The 23,433-nt window shown below is 46.9% G+C and overlaps 1 protein-coding gene across 1 annotated transcript in view; it reads right to left on the reverse strand.

The window, feature by feature from the left end:
• Tg (thyroglobulin) overlaps window positions 1-23,433 on the reverse strand; it is a 190,859-nt gene that overhangs the window by 125,667 nt on the left and 41,759 nt on the right. Inside the window, exons 21-26 of the mRNA XM_059247013.1 lie at window positions 20,116-20,265; window positions 17,233-17,403; window positions 10,657-10,773; window positions 8,538-8,653; window positions 6,240-6,348; window positions 1,033-1,224 (exon numbers count right to left, since the gene is read on the reverse strand). Of these exons, the coding sequence (XP_059102996.1) occupies window positions 1,033-1,224; window positions 6,240-6,348; window positions 8,538-8,653; window positions 10,657-10,773; window positions 17,233-17,403; window positions 20,116-20,265 (855 nt within the window). The remainder of the gene's footprint in view (window positions 1-1,032; window positions 1,225-6,239; window positions 6,349-8,537; window positions 8,654-10,656; window positions 10,774-17,232; window positions 17,404-20,115; window positions 20,266-23,433) is intronic.

Here is a 23,433-nt window from a genome sequence, read left to right on the forward strand (position 1 = left end):
GAAATCTTCATTTCTGCTCTGAATAGAACAAACATGATAGATTTCAAAAGTTGTATTTAATTTTCTTTCTGGGCCCAGTCACTACCAATTATCCTTTTCTCTCTCGATAATATCTTCAGGGAGAAAAGGACAGGCGAGCAGGAAAAGAGAATGAGAGCTCTTGTTTCTGGCATCCTCTTGCCATGCTGACCTAATTACTGAGACCTAGAGTCTGCCAGTGGTCCTAAAACCAGATGGTGTCTCCCAGCCTCTAGCCTAACACCCAGTAAATCCTATTCTAGAATTGCCTTGGGTTTCTCACCTCATCTAAGTGCTGTTTACCCCCTAGAGCATGGACCAGCCTCTACTTCTGCAGAAGGCCACCAAATCCCTACAATCTCACCCTGATCTACACTATAGCACTACAGTCCCTTCCTAACATAAGGCCACACTACTAAGTGTGTAGGTTTACTTCTGCAAAATGAAAAGATACCCACTGAAAATGACCCAGGGAAGATATTCCGTAGGCTGGTTATCAATATAGTACCATACATGCTACAAGCATGCTGAAGCATGCCTGTAATCCCAGCACTGAAGAGGTGGGAAGAGGAAGGTCACAAGTTCAAAGGCATCCTCGGCTACTTAGTAATATAGTCAGCAGCAGCAGAGAGAAGCAAGCTAAGGCAGTTTGACCAAAAGTGACCTTGCCAGTCTTCCATAGTAAGATACACCTGGGTCAAATGCCACCTTGTCCCCTCAGAAGCTATATAGCACTAAGCAATTTATTTCAATTCTTGGAGCCTCTGTTTTTGTTTATAAAATTGAAGACAACCATAAAGATTAAACCAGTGTTATAACAGGAAGTATTGGCACAATCTGTGACATCAGTAAGAGGCCAGGGTTTGCCTCTGACTTCGTGTGTGAATATCACCTTCCATTTGGGCATGGTAACATCGTGCTAATGAGTTCCGATGCCAGGCTCCACACTGTGGTTTTTTGGAGTCTCCAAGTGCCCATATCCCTGGTCAGGCCCAGCCCTCCAGTTGGCCATACCTGCTTTGACCTGTGTGAGGATGAAGCCGTCACAGCAGGAGTCACGGTCACAGGTGAGCAGACAGAAGATGTGTGCATCTGTCAGGTTGGCTCCCGAGTCTGAGAACACCACAGGGCTGTACAACCCAGAGAGCACGTTTTGAAAACCTGTTGGTTCGAAGATCTTCTGACCAGCTGCAGTGGATTCATGGCCTAAAAAAATAGCAGAAAAAGACGGAAAAGACCTCAAAACCTAGGGAGTTGAGCAGAGCTCCTCGATCTCAATCAGTTCTGTTGAATTCAGCCCATCTGTGCCAAAAACAGTGTGGGGCCAAGACAGAATTCTCTCTGGCATGAAACCTCTATACTTTGACCATGCATGGTGAGGATATGGCTGCCATACATGGACCTCAAAGCCATTTCCCTGGACCACACATATTACATCCGTGAATATCAGCACACCTAGAAAACTGCATGTGCTCTTCCTCTGATTATTCCAATGTGACAATTTCCTGTCTGCATAGACATTGCACCCTATACCAGCTCATTTCATGTTTATTGCTTTATATATGCAACATAGATAAGCCCAAACTCATGGCAGTGGCAGACAAGGAAACTTGGCTGCCATCACTCAGAAGTCACAACGGATACTGTTTCCTCCATCTTGTTATATCAAACAGCCACAGAGGAACCCAGAGTAGACAAGGCAGCTGCAGAGCTAAGGGGTGGAGCCGCTTGCTTTCAGCCTGTCTTAGGCTCTTCCTTCCAAAGTCACTGACGTGTGACCCTTCACTGTGTGACCCACCATCACTCAGCCCCTGCTGACACCTGCTTTTCAAGCTGTTTTCTACAGTGTCCACAACAGCTGTTTCTAAAGAACTCAACACATCTTTTTCTGTCACTAGGCCATCGACTAGTGACATCATATTGTCTCTGCTAACCCTCTGGTTAAAAGTGGCTTTAACTGGGGTTTGCCTGTTCCTAATTCTGGTTCTCTCAAGAGTACCAATCTACAAAATCTCTCTCTCTCTCTCTCTCTCTCTCTCTCTCTCTCTCTCTCTCTCTCTCTCTCTCTCTCTGTCTGTGTGTGTGTGTGTAGCCTTGTTCTTGTGTTCATGTTATTTTGAGGAGACAGCCTTAGTCTGTGGTGTGAATTGGCTTCCCTGGTTTACAGCAGGTAGGTGGAAGAAGAGAATCAGAGCCCATGCTTTTCCTTCCCTGACTCCCCATTAGCCCAGTGGTGGTCTAGGCCTTCTCTATCTCTCCTTCCTAGAGACACTGCAGAGGCTCATGGTGCAGCCTTAGATTCTGAAGGTCCCAAGGGCAGACCCTGATGGCCCCTTGCTACACAAGTGCCAGCATCCTCTGGGCCTCTGCTTCCTCCCCTAGACACAGGCCTGAGAATCCTTCCACTCAAGGATGTTGAACAGAGACAAACTGCACGCAAGACAGCTACACAATGGTCCCGGTGCTAGCTTATGCCCAATGGGTGTTTTATGTACTCCGAAATGCCAGCATCTCTTCCCTCCAAGCATGGACCCACTCAGCCCCATCTGCCTAGCATCCTGTGGAAAGATGCCACCATCCCTCAGTGCAGCCCAGGTTCCCTTAAAAGAGCCACTGCAGTTTGTCACCATTAGAACTTGCCACTCCTTCCCTGCAACTCATTCACACCCTGCTTGGGCCTTTAGAAAAGATCTCATCCCTTCCCCCGTATTTAAGCTATGTGAGAAAATGTCCATGCAGCAGCTCCCAGATACATGCATCACTAGTTTTCAGCCAAATGCCACTGTCTGAACACTGATTTCATTGGACCAGAGCTATGCTGCCACAACCATTTGAATGCACAGTGGTTACTGTGTGACTGTCGACTGTCATTCTCATTGCATAGGTTTTCAGACCGCTGTTCTACCGGCCAGTGCTTCCTGGTGCCAAGGTCAGAGTCAAGACTGACCTGGATGTCCTTCACATAAGACAAGTGCCACGGAAGACCCTGAAATCGCCATGTAGTAGGCTTCCTCCCATCTTTCAAGTATCACTTGTTGTCTCCTCTAGGGCTTCCCCCGACTGTTAAAGCAGCTCACGTTCACTTTAGCCCCATCTCTCCTCTTCATTTTAATCTGAGAAATTCACATCCTGCAAAATGCTCTCCTCGTTGAATCCATTCTTCTGCCACTCAGTGTTCTGTTCTGTTCTAGCTTCAGCCACTGGGCCACTAAAGCCCTTACAGTCCTTCCATGCCTAGTGATGAGTTAGGGACACGCCAATACTGTGTGCTCTCCGTGGCTGTCATGTTTTCAACAGTGGGGCAGATCACAGTGATCATATGTGGAGGAAGTTTCTCTCTATGTAGTGGGCAGTTTGACACTTCCCCTTTCTAGATCTCATCTTTTGGTTGGGAGCTGGGCTAGCCCATCACACAGGAGCTTCCCAACATTGGCTTCCTATGATGCTAAGGTTCACATGCTCTTCTCATAGGTTCCAGGACCATAGACCTCATCTGAGTGAAGAGAGCAGGAGATGCTGGACATCATAGCAAGCTGGGAGTCTCTGACACTCCCCCTCCCTCTTATTTTGGTCCCATCACACAAGTGACTTAGGGTGAGAGGTGGAACTGGACACGATGGCCCTTAGGGAGTGAGGACTGTTTAGAAGCTGTGTGATTTCCTCCTGTAACATATTATTAGCATGTTGGAGAAAGGACTGAGCTTAAAGTAGAAGTGGGAAATAGTCTGATCAGAGATGGAGAAAACACAGGAGGCTGAGTCCAGGCGCCTTCCACTTCCAGTACAGTGGGAACATATCTTGGCTTTAAACAGACAGAAAGCAAAATAAAGCAGCAAGCCAATTTCTGCCCTTGGTTTAGTTTGGCAGCAAAGAGCTTCTCACTTTCCCTTGTAATCCAAATATAAACTTCCAGGAGACAGAGGGAGGCGCAAGACAACAAACACTTAAATGCAATTGTGTTTTTAAGTGCGATAAAAGGCTAAACTATGGTTTTCAAGGGACATTTTTAGCTGGGGTTACTTTATTTGTTCTGGCTTTTTATTGTTAGAATAAAATAACCCCGAAGCTTTTTTTATGCTTAAAAATGGATGATAGGAACCATTGCACACTGAGGCGGAAGTCGCAGCAGCCCTGGCTGTAGATCAGAGAAACCCAACACCAGGAAGTCTCTGGTACCCCATACACACGCTGCTCCATCCGGACTGGGATGTGAGGGAACAAGCTGGCACTTGTCCTTACAGAGGTTGAAGGGTACTGCGGGGTCAGCTGAGACTGCGGTCCGGCCATCTGACACCAGCTGTTGCCAGCTCAAGGCTGAAGCTTCAGGGTGCTGTCGTCTACGTGCCTAGGGCTGCAGTCCTCAGAAAACACCACCTCACACCTCTCCAAACCTCCCACCCCAGGTCCTGCCTCCATGATGTGTCTTCTGGTCCCCAGCCAACAGAAAATTTCATAAGAATAGTTGTAGACATTCTCACTCTTCCAGTACTTGCTAAGCAGGGTTTCCTGGGGAAACAGGCATTACCTCATTCTACCTTCCTGACACCCATATCCATACAGGACCCCTGTTTCACTGTTATAAATATTAAGGTCTAGAATTTCTGGGAAGATTCCAGAGATCAAATAGCTAGCATTGTGGGGGTTCAGTCCACTTGGCTGCCGCGAAGACAGAAATAAAACAGAGAAGTCAGAAACCCTGCCTCGCAGAACCACTGGAAAGCCAGGACAGTGGAAGGAGCCACAGACTATAGAACCCAGCTGCATACAGCTGGCACCTCACTGACACCGCAGATGAGGAGCAGGAGGCAGGCAAGGCAGGACAGAGGGGTGCAACCACGAGAGACTGCAGACTTTTGCTCCTCATCCCTCACCTACTCCCAGGGGCCCAGACTTTTCTCCTGCTCTCCCTGTGGTATTTTGAGAATGCTGAGGCCCCAGCACAGCTCTGCAGGGACTGACAGAGAGACTGTGAAAGAGCTGGCATGATGGCCCAGAGGGAGTGGCTCTTGCTGCCAAGGCTGACAGCCTGAATTTGGTCTCTAGAACCCATATGGGGGAAGGAGAAAAGTCGTTCCTTGACCACCACATATGCACCAGTCCACATACACACACATAGATAGATTATAGGTTGGTAGATAGATAGGAGATAGATGTAGATAGATAGATAGATAGATAGATAGATAGATAGATAGATAGATAGATAGATAGATAGATAGACAGACAATTAATTTATTAAAGACATATGGGGTATTAAAGAAAGTCTGTGTCTCTAAGGCCTTTCTTCAAGTTTCCATAGGCAAAAGAAAAGGCACATGGGAAAGTGAGATGTGTAACACTTAGTAGAGTATTTCTTGCTATTCATGTGGTACCAGACCTTGGAGAACATTAAGACCTTTATATCCCCACCTCCCTTCCAATCCAGATCTACCCCTTTCTGTCCCTCATTAGAAAACAGACTTCTAAGGGATGATAATAAAATATTATATTATATTACATGGGAAAAAAATCTATCTTCAACAAAAGGAAAAACAAAGCAAAACAATAACAACAAAGAAATACCAGTTCCACTAGCAAACATCAAAAAAAGACCTTGATATCTTGGCTTAACCCATCAACAGCCTCAGAATCTGCCATCTCCCAGGTGACGTACATGCACACTGCCCCACCAGAGGGGGTCCCATGAGCATAGAGGTGGAAAAGAAAGCCCTTTCACATCTTGATGGGGTGGGGGTGATCTTCTCAGGAAAAAAAAAAAAAAAAACGAGGAGTCAGAAGGCTTGAGAGGCATGGCTGAAGGGAGCTAAGCCTGGGACCTGCTGGAATGCCAGATGTAGACAGGATCAAGGCCGTGGTATGCATGGCACATAGGCCAAGCTGACTGGGGTGCATGTCTGAGCTGTGTCTGAGCTACCACTGGCTCCTTGGTTCCTGCACTATGAGACTCACAGCCCCAGAAGACCGGGATCAAAACCAGAACTGATGGCTCAGATGAACGTTAGGCAGAAATTCCTTTGCAGCTGCTGAGGCCACTGTCTGTCTGCAGAGGCAGGTGGGCTGAGACCGCTTTAGGTGGAATGGGGGAGAAGCAGGTCTCTTGCATGGTGTGAAGTGTGTGTGTGGGGGGGAGACAGTCTCCTCCTCACAGAGGCATCGTGCTGAAAACCACTCTGAACACAACCAAGGGAAGCCGGAGTGTCCGCCCCCCAGCAGCATCAACCTACCTTTCTTCACATACACAGCCAGAGAATCTGCACCACTAGTTCTCACTTTCACCTGGCACTTAAGGCTCCTGAAGCTGGTTGCCTTTGAGTTGTCCACAGCACCTTGTGCCTGGAAGTGGAAAAAGGCCCCACTATTATCCAGTATTCCCCATGGTTCATAGCAAAGCAGTTACGTATTTACCAAACTATAATCACGGTTCTCTATGGAGGGGCTGCAGGAGAAGTTCATGAGGACATCTGGTTCTAAGTTTTCCTGGTCTATAGAAGGGCGCACATGGGAGCAGCAAACTCCCATCCACTGTGTTGGCAGCTGCAAAAGGCATGCAACTGGAGACTAGTCTGCCACAGAGGTGACAGTGATGGATTCTATAGAGAGGCAGGACCCAGGAGAGCTTCCTGGAAAACTGAATGTGGGTGGGACTCTAACTGGAGACCAGGAATTCTTTCCAGGGAGATGGGGAGTGGGCAGAGAGGAGAGGAGGGAGGAGCCAGTTCAGGAGAGGCCTCAGAGGTGCACAGTTCTGTCCACAGGCCTCTTCTGAGGCTTGGGAAGATGAATCAGACCTGCCATTCTTGGTCATCTTGGTCATCTTCTAATTTGCTTTTATCAGTTCTACCAGGTGAGTGGGTGGGACAAAGCTGACCATAATCATCTATGGTTTGTGTCCAGTATTTTGCCAGCCACAGGGTTTCCCATGAGGGCTTTCTAGGGCAGAGACTAAAGTATGGATTACTTGAAAGCACTGTTTCTTCATGCTTTCCTTACAGAGGAGACAAAGGCCTGAGGAGGGATGGAAGGGCCCCGGAGATCATAAAAGGAAGGAGGCTGTGAAGACCTGAAAGGGATTGAGGTGGAGACCCTGAGTGGCAAAAGCCCTTCTTATCCCTTCTGTTTGTTTCTGACTGGGCAGGAACCATAAGACGGATGTCTGGACTTGGAAGATTGAATGCCTGCACTATGGTTCCCAAATCTGAAAGGATTTGGAGCCGCAGAACCAGGGGCGCTCTGGGAGCTGTTAGGAATGGGGTCCTAGCCTGCGATAAGTCAGATCAATCAGATGAAACCAACATCCAAGCCCCACCCTTGCCTTAGGACAGCACTGAGAGCTCAGGACCCTTAACCTTGCTCCACACAGGACTTCCTGTGAAACTTCCTGCTGGCCTTGTTAGAGACTGGGGGAGGGGCATAACATTGACAGCAGTGACATCTATATAGTAATGCTCACAACAGATGGTCCTGCGATCTGCCTGGAAACCTTCTTCCAACCCTCACACTCCCCTGTAATGTGTGTTATAATTATAATAATTACTGTGTGGGTTCTCTGAAGGATCTGGGGGCTAAAGAGCAGAAAACAAGTGAGAGGGACTTACATGTCCATCTGAATCCTGCCAGCATTTCATTGACATCAACTAAGCTGCTAGAAACTCTGTGGAAGCCCTTTCCATGCCCCTGGTGAGGCATCACTCAGGAACACTCTGACACATGTGCACAGACACAAGAACATGCAGTGCCCAGTGCTAGTGATGTCTTAAAACTATCACGCTCCTGGGTGCCCTAACCTGAAAGCACTTGAAGTAGGTAACACTCATCCATACTGTGGACTGGCTACTACACTAGAAAGATGCAGATATGGAAAACTCATGAGGAAGGCAGGGAAGAAAAGAAATCTCATTGTGTCAACATACGCACAAGCTAAAAAAAGAATTTCAATATGTCGATATTTTCTAAGGGACCCAGAAAAACTTGGATAGTAAATTGGAGACTTGCAAGATCAGGCATTTAGGATGCTGGGACTTGGAACTTAATTTTGGCTGGATGCCCTTCTATCTTAATGCAATGGTACCTAAAACTCCCTATCTGCCAATAGCTTTCACTTGTAGGAACAGCAGTCTCATGTAGGTCTGTTGGATGTCTAATCTTTTTATATTTTCAAAGCACAATCACACTTGACTTCTCCAATGCAAGCAAGGCTGGTGTACAGAGCTCAGGGGTCAGATGATATTTAGGGCTCTGGGCAGTAACCCCTTAGCCTGAGGACCCAAGCTACCTGATGAGGTAAGCAATGGCAGATGATGAGGGTACTCCACACTGAGGCACTGTCCTGATTGGTCAGATGCTACTACACTCCCCCTACTGTCCCTTCCTTAGCCTCCCTGGGCCCCCACAGCTGCAATTCCCAGACTCACCACTTTGACAGTCTTCAGCCCCAGGGACCACCTGACTGCCTCCTCAGAAACACAAGAGCATGTCTGACACAGTGGAAAGGCACACAGCTGCCTACAGTTGTTGCAACTCACCTGATCAGAAGTCATGCAGGCAAAGTTGTCTCTCGTCCAAGAATAAAAGTCACACGAAACCTCTGGCCCCATTGTGGACACCGTGAGGTAGCTGCAGGCCGCATCTTCTGCACAATCTGCAAGTACCATGGGAGAGTCATCTCTGGACTCTCAGATGATGCTGAGGATGGGACAGACCCACACCCTGCCCTCACCCTCATCTCATGTACATATGCCCATTAACCAAACACACACACACACACACACACACACACACACACACACACACACACACATTAAAGAAATATCTATTCTTCCAAGTTGTCCCCCATGAATTGGGCAGTAGAAAGCAAATAGTGTTTTTCAACCAACAAATACCCTGCTCCATTAGAACTCAAGTAAAATGACTCACATTAGCTCACATGGCCCCAGCCCTAAAGGCCTCCTGTCCTTCAACCAAATTAACTTGATTTTCATGGCAAGCAAGACCCTACTTCAGACTTAGGAACAAGGGCAGTTAAGGCAACAAGTGTTCCAGGTCAGTATCAGAACAATCAGGTTAATTTGTGCAGACACAGACTCAACACTAGCACCATGTCCCAAGTACACAATGTCCCCAGTGACCCTACCACCCACATCTTCATTTTCTTCTCTGCCCTTCTATTCCACTCTCAATGGTACATTGGCTTTCTTACAACCTTCTTTTCTTATCAACAGTGGTACCCAACAGTGCCACAGTCATTTCATGTTCCTTCCTCTTAAATGGCCATGTGACCTTCTGCAACAGCCTCTTGATGCTTATTATGGGAATAATTATGTCTCCCATTCCTGTGTTCAAGTTCTAACTACCAGTATCTCAGAATATGACTGTAATTTATTTATATTTGGGGGTCTATAAAGCAGTAATTAAATGATGGGAAATGAGGTCATGCTCCATGTCCTAGCAAAGAAAAGAGAGGAGGACACAGATACACAGGGGAATCCATGTGAAGACAAAGCAGGAAGTCGGCCATTGAGAAAGTGAGGACAGACCAAGGCTGCCAAGCCCTTGTTTTCAGGGCTTCGGCATCTAGGGCCATGAGAAATAACTTTGCTGGTTGAAGATATCCAAACCCCACTGATCTGCAGATCCTGCCTGCCTTGGAGTGAGATAGCCTGCTCTCGTATCTCTATCAGACCCTATCTTGTCAGACCTTCCTGACATGGTAGCCTCACTCTAACTTCTGTCTATTGCTGTGCCCTTGTCTTAGGCACTGGGTTTCACCCTCTTGGATAAAGTACCTCCTGGCGCCAGCAAAGGACCTTGTCCTCTCTGCTAACCTCACTCCACATAATTCTACACCTCCTTTACATCTGCCTGCTGCCTTGTCTTTCCAAACCCAGCTGTGTTACAGAGTGTGATGGCACACATGGGTGCCTGTGTATTACCCTGTGCAGGGGCACACAACCCTCAAAGGTACCTACCAATTCTGCTGTCCTGGGGCCGCCTCCTCACGTCTGCACGACTTTCCCCTTTGCACTGTCCACCCAGTTCCCTCCCACACACCATTGTTCTACAGATCATTTCGTTAGGCCCCTCCTTCCTGACTTTGTGTTTTGTTCGGAATACAAACACAAGCATAGGCTTAGCCTAGACAGAGATGTTATCCAAAGTAGGTCCTTCTTCGGAGTGCCACTGAAACGGGTATGTGGCCATGGTCACAACTGCCACTTTAACGTCTGCTAGCCTGAGTTTGAATTTAAGACTTGTCACTTGCTAACTCCATGCCATTGAACAAACTACTAATACCCCTAATGTCTTCTTCTCACCTGTACCTTGGGATCACTATGGGGTGGTTGTAGAATTACTATATGACCCCTGTAGAGAGGCGTGCCCAATGAGCAGAAGTTGCTACTCCTACCTCTCAGCACACAAATTACACAGGTGTGTGGTGATACACAAACGGCTACATTTCTATTTTCCAACATTCAGGGCTACTCTTGGCAGTTAGTAGATATGAGATAAACTGCAGAAAGTCAGGGATTGCACAAACATTTAATAAGTCAAGTTGCCTATAATGTTTCAGACTAAATTTTTCATCATATTGAATAGTGCAGTTTGCCCTGTCTCTCCATGGGTGCATCTCCTCATCTCGCTTACCTGCCAGGCACTGCACAAGCGGGAAGTCAGCACCAGGGACTCTGGACTTGACTATCACAGGAGAAGTGGCATCGAAGATCACCTTCGATTCTGGAGCTTTCTCAAATTTCTGCATCACTGCAAAGAAAGCAGACCTGTGAGATGCCAGCCTGAGGTGTGTTGAGGACATGTGCACGTGACAATTAGGTCAGGCTAGAAAGTCCTGTTAATGTCTGGATATCTCTGAACCCATCCTCCCCCTTGGTCACATAACTATGTCAAATGGAACAATTACCATTGAAAGGAACTCCAGCCTTTTGCCTCACATCCAATTCTCAGGGGTATAGCTCACTGTGTCTCCTTTTCCTACCCTATTCTCTGGAAGTAAAAGGAAGATCTAACATTATACTAGACCTTCCATCTCATCTTTTCTCATCATTAACTTGATTTTTTTTCCTGTCTAAGCATCTCTTTCCCTGTCTTCAAATGCTAATTATATGGCATGATGATTACAATGCAAATATCCTCCCCTAAAATAATCCGAATTCTTTCTGAAGTAAGCTATTTTTACAAGACAAATCAAACATGTGCATATGAGGTTTTGCAGATTTGGAGATGAGTCACGTGGCTCCTGCATTTTTCAGACTGTATTTACTTAAGTGATAGGTTGTCATCTGTTTATCTAGCTACCGTCAACACACTTGAGATCCATTTGGTGGGACTCACAGAGCCACCTGCTCCCGGAACTAGACAAGTGAGGAAGAAAAAAGACAAATTTCTACAACTTTATGACTTGGAACACATTCCTCACAAAGGACAGAAGAACGGGAGTGATCATCAAGGAAATAGAATTGTCTTCCAAACCACAAAAGCTCCAGTGTGCCTATACTGCAGGTCTCTATCAAAACACAGAAAAGTTATTTATGAATCCCTTAGCACATTCAGTCATCATTACAAACCTGGATGTTGGTGCTCATTATCATATATATCCAATCCATTATAAATGAGTCTGGCATCTACATTGGTCTGCACAGGGCAATACATCCATGTTTTTAATGAGGAAGCAGAAAAAAAAATGTAAGTAGATGATACATCAAGTCATCTTTTCTTGGCTTTCCTATGCAAAGCATACAATGCTGAAGTGTTAATACAGACACTGGAGGCTTTAAGCTTTCTGATACTTTGATGGAGAAAAGTAGTCTGTGGTGATATTTTGTTTGTGCTGAAATGTGGTGATATTTTATTTGTATGTTAATAAATAAAGCTTGCCTGGAGATCAGAGGTCATAGACAGCCATAAACAAAAGTCAGGCAGTGGTAGCACATGCCCTTAATCTGATCACATGGCAAGCAGAGTCTCTGTGTGTTCAAGGACACACTAGGGAACAACCAACCGTGGTGACACACGTCTTTAATCCCAGTACCAACCATAGAGACCTGGAGGTCTGTACAGACAGGCAGTGACAAGGAAGTGAGGTAGCTGGGCTAAGAGCCAGTGAGAAGGCAGAACAGCAAGGCAATAAAGGCACAGGTTAGACAGACAGTATCAATCACTTGGGAAGCTATGGCGGTGTGGTGAGCTAAGGTTAGCTGGTGGCTATTCCTATTTCTATGATTCACCTCTGTATTTGGCTCTGTGTTTCTTATTTAATAAGACTGTTTAGAAATTTGTCTACAGTAGTCTGTGGAACTGTCATCTAAGCAAACAAAAGGGACTAATTGAAAGAGGCAGGAATGAGAAAAGAAACAGCAGATGGCCAGGGTTATTTGCTTGTGTACAATACACACTTGTTTGAAAACTATTAAAAATTAATAAAACATTTTCTAAGTTTACAAAGTGACCCTTCTGCACTCATCACTAAAGTTGTCAGCTTCATAAACTCAGCCCACACTCAGCCTTGCTCTCCATAATCCCCCCTCTCTTTTTATTTTTCAATTCCTTATTACTTTGATTATACTCTAGAAGTGCCAGTCTAGCAAATACCACAGCAGACTCATTCAAGGGTCACCAAGGCCAGTTTGATATAGACTACATGTCCATGTTCCAGATTAAAGTAAACTTGACAGCTCTTTGCGTCTCTAACGAAGTCTACTAAAGGTGCAGTACATTCATCTCTCTGCTTAGAGATTCTGCATGAGCAGTCCCTGACAGTGGAGTTCTTCACAGTGCTGGGTGCTATGAAGAAGTTCATTGCCAGCAGAGCAGAGAGGCAAGTGAAAATTAATTTTTGTATTCATATGTTTGCTTTATGTACTTGCCACGTATCAAAGCGGAGTTTCAGAATGTTGTAGAGGAAGCCTAAAGGTTAATGTTAAAACAGCATATGTCTAGCCATGGCTCTTGCACAGCAAATCATGGCTATGAATGTGCCCATTGCCATCCACGGTAAGAAGAACGCACTGATTATGCCTGAACCACTGCAAGCTGACATGATGATGGAGATACTAGTCCCTTGTTCTGTGAGTAGATGGGCAGGTGGGTGAGTGAATAGCTGGATGGCTGAATAGACACATGGACAAGTGTATGATTTGCAATGTGACTCTCATCGTGGTGAGCCAGGAGAGTGTGTCATGATTGTATAGTTCCAATAGCGGGGAAATATATCTGTTTAGATATATGGTATGTTGCAAAAAGCACAGCATGGGTCAATAAGAGCAGAATTAAGAACCTGGATCTAAAGTTAAAGAGAAGATAAACTGGACCTAGTTCCCCTGGTCAGGGTCAGGTGAGTTCTCGGAGTAAATCAAGGCAATGTGGGGAGTACATTGGCCAAGTATTCACAGAGAAATTAAAGAGCACCTCAGGATTCTGCAGCTGTAGGTGTTAGGACTCTGCTGCGCTCCAGCTGCATGACTGCACATATGCAGTTCAGGAGTTAAGCAAAGGGTCTTGCATCTTACGTCATCAGTCATGCAACCAGCGCATGCGTGGTGTAGCTCCGTAAGCCTGCCTGTGCATGTTCACTGGGAACCCTTAAAAAGCTGGACACAGACCCCACCCTCTCACTCTGTTCTGCTCTCTCTCCCCCCACCCTGCCATCTTTCTCTCTGCTCTCCGCACGTGTTCCTTCCCAGGCCTGGTTCTCTCCCCACCACTCTTCCTCCTAATAAAGCTCTAAAATGGATACTGGGTTCTGTTGTGACCGTGACCTTTCCAAGCGGTAACCAGTGCCAGTAATCAGCGCCATTTATCATTTATTTCAGTAGGCCCTGAAGACATAGAGAGAGCAGGCCACAGGACAAAGCATACTAGCTCTGACTTCCTCTCACATCCCAATGCCACCATTCCTCACTAGCTCTGTGACCTCAGGTACACTTGCAGCTTCTGAGAGTCCCAGTTTCTTGGTTATAAGGATTCAATAAAATAGCATGGAAGAACTGACCTATGGGCTACAAAGTTTGTCCTCTGTGAGGACTCCTCAGGGCTTATAAAATTGGCCACAAGAACTCAAGACATAAGGGATTCTCCTTCCTGGCAGACCCGTAGGACATGGTTTTGAAGAAGTCCAGCTAAGAGGAACAGTTCATCTATCCTGAAGTAAATATCGCTCTGGAATAAGTCAAGATGTCAGAGTGAGCTGTAGTCCCAAAAAAGCACATACTTCAATGAGGCTGGAACCCAGAATGGAGGTGCCATATTGTAACCTCACTTTGCCCTGAGGGGTGCGTAGCCACAAAGACATTCAGGAAATGCTGTGTGAGGAGGTTTGACTCTTAAAATAACCCTGTTGGGACCATCATGGAGAAGTCACTGGGCTGAACAGGAGGATGAGGGCGGGGGTATGGCAAGCCTGGGGTGTGTGAATGACATGGCAGATGTGGGCAGGGGGTAGCAGGAAGAATAGAGAAGGGCACCACTCAAGGAGACACTGTGAGAGAGTGGGAAGGCTGAACTCTAAAGCCTCTGTGTTCTCTGGTGGAAAAAAAAAAAGCCTCCAATGTGAGAATGCACTTCCCTTCCCAAAAGAAGGCTCCTCTCCCAGTATCTTTGGGATGCGGAGAAGGGACACACTGACATGCCCCAGATGACTTGTTCATTAACACAGAAGTCTCTTGCACCTCCAGAAAGGGAAATAAACTCACAGTGTTGCCAAAGAAGCTGAAAATGCCCTGAAAACTGGGCAGAAGTCAGTGCCTGGGGGATGTCCCCTCTAACTGTCAACTGAGCTATGACTCCTGAGTGCTCCTTAGGCTGCTGAGAAAGCATCTTTTCATCCAGGAAAGCCACCGGGCAGCACGAGCTGCAAATGTCTTACAAACTGTGTGTGCCGTCTTCACACTGAGCCACGGCCGGGGCGCAAAGAGGCTTCAAAGCACCCAGGCAACAATTCCTGAGTAGCCTATGAGCATCAGGGCTGCTGTGCATGTGTGTCCTCTCTGTGGACACTCTACCTTCACCTGGGAAGAAGCCCCCACCTGGTCTCTAAGAATCTGTCAGTTCTATCCAACTCCTGTGGCCGTCAGCCCTGCCCACAAAGAAGAGATACTGAGAAAAAAAAGATTTCTGGACTGGTGAGATGGCTCATTCTAATTGCCTCATTCAATTTCTGAGCCTACTTGAGGATGAGAACTGAATCTCTGACCTCCACACAAATGCAATGGCAAGTGCACACGCATGCACACACACACACACACACACACACACACACACACACACACACACACGCACAATTAAATATAATAAAAATTAAGAAAAATAAGACTTCTCTTGGATTTTCATGGGACGTACATACTCTCCCCACAAAATGCTTGAGATCTGTTACAACTTTGCTGGAGAGGAGGAATGACAGCTCAGATCCTTAGGAAATGATCATTTCTTATTCAAACTGTCTCTCCTTTTATCATTAGCTACAGTGACTTCACCAGAGGACAAAAAAGCCATATGGATGTGTGTTTGTGTATATGTACGAGTGTGTGACAAAATGTATGAGTGTGTGTGCATGTACACCCATGCAATGAATCTGGATAGAGACACAGATAAGTGCAATGGGAAGCACAGGGTTTAGGGAGTGAGATGTATCCGAGATTAAATCTAGTTATTTGGTATCCCAGCGTTAGGTTAGAGATAAGCATTTCAACTTTCCTTGTGTCTGTGTCCTGAGCTAAAATATTGGAGAAAATAACCTAAGGATATCACGAGTATAAAGTGTTGAGTTCTGGCACATGGTGAGCTCACATAACAACCCTTTTCTTGCACAATTAATAAGTCTGGCCAGCAGGACTCACTCCAAACTCAGCTGGTCCAGTGGGAAAAGAAAGCAAGCTATGGGGCCTCAAGCAAAGGGAGAAGGTATGTAAGGAAGGAGCTGAGTCCTAAGGACCAAAGGGAGGCCAGCACAAAGGGGCTTTGCCCATTGCTTCAGCACCCCCCTACTTCTTCATGAACAGAAGAGGAGCAGGTGGCAGCAGATCCTCAGCCCAGCTGTCTGAAGTATCTGTCACCGCTGCTGCACACAGTGAGATCATGCCTTTGACACCCTGTAAGAGGGGCCCTTGGATCATGTTGCAAATGAGGAAACCACTGGGGGTGAGCGAGTATCCAGGACTGCACCAACAGCAAGGGGACGTTAGGGACTATTCCACTCTGACCCCAGACAGCACACTCTTCTCTTCTGCTCTGTAGACTTTTATCATACCTCGTGTGGGAAGACTTGATGGCATGCCTGGGACCGTCTCATCCACTCCTCACTGAGGACCTGAGATAGTGCTTGGTGAGTATTTGTTGACATTTGAGAAGATGTGAATTCTCACCATGTCTCAGAAAACAGACTAGGGATGCTGGTGATCAGAGAGGTTGATCGAGTTATCCTGAGTCACCCCGTAAAGAAATGATAGAAGAAGGACAGATACCCAACAGTTCCACAGCATCCAACTGAGAGAGAAATGCTACCCAGATCCACAGAGGCAAGCTGCCTACAAGAGAGGAGGCCTCATCAGGTCATGTTTTGTGAAAATTCATCTCGTTTGCTGGCTAAATTATTCAGGGGTAATGTTCTTACGGTTCCTGAAACTTATTTTCGAATGATTCAACAACAAAAAAGCAAGCATAGTAACAGATCTAAGTGAAGGAAATATTTTCATTTTATGTTTCTTCCAACTTCTCCGTAGGTTAAGAACTTTTAGTATAGAGTAGGAGACTATGGTAGTTTGAAAGTAATTGGCCCCCATAAGCTATTCGGAAGCTATTAGGAGGTATGGCTTTGTTGGAGTAGGTATGGCCTTGTTGGAGGAAGTGTGTCACTCTGGGGGCAGGCTTTGAGGTTCGCTATGTTCAATATACCACCCAGTGTTACAGTCTACTCCCTGTTGCCTGTGACTCAAGATGTAAGAAATATCAGCTCCTGCTCCATCACCACGTCTGCCTGCACACTGCCATGCTCCCTGCCATGACGATAATGAACTAAACCTCTGAAACTTTAAGCTGCCACCTCAGTTAAATGTTTTCCTTTATAAGAGTTGCTGTGGTCATGGTGTCTCTTCACAGCAATAGAAACCCTAACTAAAACAGAGACAAATGGCATCTCTGTATAATCCTTTCTGTAAGTCCCTGAAGACCCTGATCTCAGAAACCACAGTGGACACAACACCCAGTACATACTCAGGCACTGGGAATCCGAGAGTCCAGTCTCTGTCTGCAACCACTGTAGCCTCTGCCCCTCGCTGTCCACGCAGAAGGCTGCTCCACTGTCCCTGTCCCTCTGGCTGGCTTGGTACTGGCCATCCTGGTCACACTGTAGGCCGGCCTCATTCCTCTGACAGTCAGTGACACCTGGAACAATCAGTGGGCACAGTAATGAGCAACAGGACGATGTGGTCTGTTCCTTCTCTTCCACCTTCCAGGACCCCTGGACTGGGGTGACGTCAGAGTCATGGGCAATCCAGACATTCTAGGTGAGATCTCTTTGTGTGTCCACCCTCAGCCAAGCACACCACCGAGGCTCTCTGTCAAATCCATAGAGCACCTTCCGTATGGACTATAAAGCCCATATTTGGGAATCTAATCTTCAGTGTGATCGTAGTAGGAGGTGGGGCCTGAGGAAAGTGATTATACCATGAGCATAGGGCCCTCAGACATGGGATTGGTGTCCTTACAAAAGAGGACAAAGGAGCTGGCTTGCACTTGCTTCCATATAAGGACACTTAGAAAGCCACCATCTGTCGTATTTTCAGTAGACACCGAACCTGATGGCAACTTGATTTGGGGCTTCCGGAATTCAGAATAGTGAAAAACAAAGTTCTGTTGCCTGTAAAATTCACCCAGCTTGTAGCAGTTTGAAATAGCTGTCTAGAAAGACTGTAACATTTCCAGACCCCCGACTTGGTCTCGTCCAGTGCTACGTTCTTCCTGTAACTGACAGCTCTCCTTCACTGTGGTAAGCTTGGTCAGTGTTTCTTTACCCTGTGAAGAAGTGGTTAGTGGCTTCTTGCATCCTATTGATGGAAGCTCCAGGAGGGCAGGACCTGCAGCTGACTGCATTGGCCAGTGTCTAAAATGCACACTCCCCCTCAACACCTGTGAATGTAAGCATGATGTCCAGGGATGAACACCTCTCTATCCCTGTGTTCAAGTTACTACCTCTTTCTGGAAGTCCTTCCTCCACCTGGCCAGCAGTCTTCAATCCACTAACACTGCTCTGGATTTGGGAAGATGAATGAGGAATGGTCATGACAGAGCTCAGTCCTCTATAGCTACACAGACATGTTACCACAGCACCTGGATCAATGAGCATGTGTGTGTGTGTGGTGGGGGGGGGAGCTGTTATCACACTTCAAATATGTCTCTGCTGCTTACTATGGGCTTGACATTGTGTCTGCCCCAAATCATGTGCTGAAACTACAATCTTTCATGTGGTGGAATTTGAGGGTAGGACCTTTGGGATGCAGTTACAGGGGTGTGGGGAGGATGAGGTCAGGAGTTTGGAAGACGATGGAATTGGGTTTAATCAAAGAGGAGGGCTGGAGGTCTTGGTCTCTGTGCATGCAGTACACAAAGCCCTCGTGAAATCAGCAGCTAGAGAGACCCAACCTTGACACCCTTATTCCTCCTACCCTATATCCCCATCTCTCACCCTCAACCCTGCCATGGGGACACACTGATCCTGCATCCTGAGAACCATGAAAACCCAGCGCTTCTCACTCTAGGCACCCTGCTTCAGGTGGTATCCCAGGAATTCGGCACCAGTGACCTATCTCATAGGGGACAGACTGACACCCAGAGGACAGCTGCTTGACTTCAGCCACCATGCTGGCAAGGGGAGGGAGGGACCAAAGTGGCTCTGGTTGATACGAGCTTCTGCATTGGTCCTTCAGCTCCCCCTATTTCTGTCTTGTCCTCTCCACAATGAGGGGCAGGGCATGACACAGATGCCCTTTTAAGAAAGCGCAGCGGTGGCACATGGACAGCACGGACAGGTCACCTACACTGTGAGTCAGTGTTAAGAGAAATGGTGCTCTGATGTCAAGGACACTGCACGCTGAGGAGTTTGATCTGGGGAATGCAGGTTCCTACCTACAGAACTCCTCTTAGTTTGAATCTGTCAGTGTTGTCATCATCATCAAGGATTAGCATGACCCTTCTTGCCAAGGAAACTTTCCTTATCAAAGAAGGTGGCTTCATCTCCTTTGATCACTTTCAAAAACATTCTGGAAATGATTCATACTGTAAGCAATAACAATATGCTTCATGTTGACGTAATTTCAGGCTCTCATAAAAAGGTCTATCACAAAGCCTGGGTCTTTTCCCGGGCAAACCCAAAAATACCCAGGTGGGTTTTCAGTTGTCACTTGACACTCTGGAAGTATCATACACATAGAGAGACCAAGTACACGGGGTCCTGGCAAGCTCGGGGCCAGAAAAGACTGAGCATGTGTTATACGGTGGTTATGTGTCTGGGTGGGAAAACTCTCTTAGGATCTGATAAGGTCGATTTACAAAAACCGGAAGTTTCACAATCGGGCAAAACTAAGATCAAAGGTCAGCTGAGTTAGTGGGTGACTCTGTCTAAGTAAGCTCACTTATCTGAACCCTCATGTTACCTGTAAAAAAAAAAGTGTGGGCCACACCACCTACCTGGGAGAGGAGTCGGGACCACTGAATGAGACTTTGTAGGTAACATGACTGGCCTGGAGCTTGGCAGGAGACTGGCGTTCACAGAAGCCGCCCTTGATTACCCAGTGGTTCTCAACAGTGGTAAGTTTTGTTGTCCGCCACCACCCCACCCCACCCCACCCCGGCGCCACTCAAGAGATACTTGGCAAGTCTTACAGTCAAGGTTGCTCGTCATAACTTGGGGGAGAGGCTGCTGTTGTCATCTGGCAGCTGTGGGATACTGATGCTATTTAACCTCCCACCACTGTGAGGCAGTTTCTAGGATGTGGGGAACTCTATCTCCAAACATCCCCGCGGCTGACACTGAGCAGCTATGCTGCATCCTGTGGCGTGGAAAGGCTTTTCCTTCGGAGTGGCCCCGGAAGAACTTACAATGAGCCTTGCTGAAAGCTCCACTGGTGACGGTCGTTCTGCCCCTTGGGCACGGGATGCAGTCTGAGCTGCCTGCCTGTTCTTGGTAGGTGCCAGCAGGACAGGGAGTACACCGCCCATCCTGAGAGAAGCTTCCTTCAGGACACTTCACTAGGGGCACAAACGCAGATGACATCAGAGTGAGAACTTGCTTTGTGGTCACAGGCAGGGCTTACAGTACATGTAGAACCCTAAAATCAGCCCAGGTTTTCAATGATGCAATTAATGATAAGCAAGCAGCCTCAGGCTCCACGGCTAAGGAGCCAGCTATGAAGAAGGCAAGCGGGTCCTTCTCTCCAGAAGCCGAGCACTTGTAGGAGGAATTCAGGCAAGATTGCAGATGAGGGTCAAATGAAGTAGGAGACAGGTCAGCGGCACATTAGAGAGAAACAGCCTCTGAGAAGTTAACACTAGAGACGTGTGTGTGTGTGTGTGTGTGTGTGTGTGTGTGTGTGTGTGTGATAGGAGAAGCAAGCACCAGGCAGTACAAACAGCAAGTACAAAACCCCCAAGGTGTAACGGCAAGAGAAGGGCCAAATCAGGCCAGCCAGGGAGCCGGAGCTGAGACTGCAAAGGATGAGCTTTGTAGGAAATGAATGGGAAAGATGAGACCCAACCATAGCTTCCCAAATCTAAGAGTGTGATGGAGAGTGGAACGTGCAGGCAGACTGGGTGAAATTCCACTTCCTGTACAGCTCTTGGGTTCTTCTGGCATCATTTTTATTCTGTGTGAAATGGAGTCAATAATATTTAACAGGGCATAGTAGTCATGAACATAGTGTCTATCCTAACACCAGACTCATGAGTGCACTCAGCAAATCACAATTACTTTTACTTTAAAGAAAGTTCGTCCTTGTAGCCAACTATGTACAAATGGTACCTCCTCAATGGGTCAATTCCAGTAATTCTAGAGACTTAGTGTCCACTCACTTGACTGCTGTAGCTGATGTCCCTGTGGGTCAGTCACTAATCATGCTGCTCATACTGGACAAACGTGAGGCTAATTAGAAGACAGAACTAAAGGTGGTTCTTGCTCTCGGGCCTGCTAGTTTCTGATTGAGTCAGAAAGCCCCAATTCTGTGCATAAGAGCTCTTGTCAATCTGTCAACTGGGATGCCAGTATCCTACTGTGGTCCTCTCCCTGATTCACTCCTCATCTGCTGGTACCCAGTGCTTCCTTTCCCTCTAACATCTTCAGTCCCTCTTCATCTCTCTGCTCCCTTATGACATAGGCTGGGAACCCAGAACCCCAGTAGGAAAGGTGGATATCTCATAAGGCATTAAAGTTGGAGTCCTCAGGAGCCCCACTGCAGAGCAATGCAGGAATCAGCCACCTTGACCCTGGCAGCTCAGAGAAGCAGGGAGGACCTTTCTCCTTTCCTTCCTTGTTCAGGGCTGAATTTTCAATAATTTGCCAGATAATGTCAAAAACTGAGTTTTACCCTGTAAAAGGTGGAGCTGAAATCTTTCCCACCCTTGGAACCCTAAGTGTGTGCCTGGCACTCTGCTGTGCATGCTCTATGCATTAATATTAATGGATATTAATATTGCCACTAAGAGTTAGCCTCTGTTCCCATCTCACAGGCCAGAAAGCCAGGCCCGAAGTGCTCAGCCGTCACTTCCTACCGCGCTCTTCTGGAAGGGCAGAAGGTGAAATAATGGCACCTAACAGGCACAGTGCCAGCTGTTTTCATGGGTTGTCTCACAGCCCCGTGAGAAGGACATCTTTTCCGACTTGGCAGCAAGGCCATTGACCGGTGAAAAGTAAGCACAAAACAGTGGTGAGACGGAGTCAGCATCTGAGGAGTTCCTATCCCTGGTCTGCAAGCATACGTGGTGTCTCTGAGTAAATCAGAATCTTAACCCCGTCTTGGAAACTGAGTCGGAACTTTCCAGTCCACTCTAGCAGTGAATACCCTCTGAACATGGAGTTTCATTACTTCTTTGAGTCAGGCTCTTGATGATTGGTTGGGACAATTACTTTCTCAAGTAAGTGCCCTCTAAATTCAGGGCTAAAGGAAACAAAAGCTTCCTGGCCAATGCAAGCGGCCTGCCATCTTTACTCAGAGTCCCGATGAAGACAGGAAAGTGAGACCTGGAGAGATACCATCAAACCACAAACTCCTGTCAGTTTGAGGAGTGTGCGTCCTCTTTCCCCACAGTGACTGTCCTTGATGTCAAGAGTTTTTCCACCTAAAGAGCACTTTTGAAGATCGTAAGGAGGCGGAGCCTTGGTGACGATCATCTTTTCCTCAGAAAGTGGCTTCTCTCGAGACCAGGAAGTCCACTGTGGCTCCTGCATGCTCACTTTTGCCTTCAACTATGTCCCTCCAGCAGCCAGAATGACCGAAAGCTGTGACCAATGCCTTCCTTTATACAACACATTAGTCGGATCGTTTGAGTTTGGAGTTTTCAAGGCTTTGAGTCACGTTGCTCTTCCTGCCAATCTTTCAGCCCCATCAATGACAGCTATACTTTTGAAGAGAGGAAAAATATCTTTGGAGAGACATCACCCTCTCAGAAGTTCACTCAAGCCCTGTCAAGTCTTTATGGTCCTGCCACTCTTCAGCTCAAAATTCTTCTGGGGTACTCGGTGGGTGGTCCAAGCTTCTTGTCTATCCTTCCCTATGTCCTATCTTTCTCAGTGGGTCACCTCCTGCCATGTTCTCCACAGGTTCCCTTCTGCTACAGAAACCATGGCATTGTTTCACAAAGCGCACACACACACACACACACACACACACACACACACACTCCCATACAGGTACCCTGCTCCCATCTGCCTATCTTGGCAGCAATTCCTGCTCACTTTTCCAGACTCCACCCAACACCTGATGCCCTAGCATGACTCTCTGGCTGCCTTGAAGGACTCTTTATACCACAATCCTCTGGTCCAGCCACGTGTGGTGCCATGGCCTTTGTGGCTCTGTACTTGTGGCATGGGGTTTGCACATAACTAGATTTGTAAAGCCTAAGTGGATGGATGACAGATGGATGAAAGGGGCACAGGAGGAAAAGAGGAAGGGAAAAGCTGTAACATACCACTTCAGGGAGAGAAGTCCATAGGGAACTACTTTTATTATAGGAATTTGCAGGGAGAAGACAGAATTTATAATAGATGGGTGAAATTTAATGTCAGACATAAAGAAAATGGAAAATTTGGACAATCTCCCTGTGATCCTCTTTAATGGAGGCTACCAGCAGGGACTGCCACAGGATCCATAAAGATAAATGGAGGCAAGAGAGTGAACTCAACATATCGAGATGAAACTGCAAGCA

This window comes from Peromyscus eremicus, chromosome 20 (assembly GCF_949786415.1).
Source record: "Peromyscus eremicus chromosome 20, PerEre_H2_v1, whole genome shotgun sequence".
Lineage (NCBI taxonomy): Eukaryota > Metazoa > Chordata > Mammalia > Rodentia > Cricetidae > Peromyscus > Peromyscus eremicus.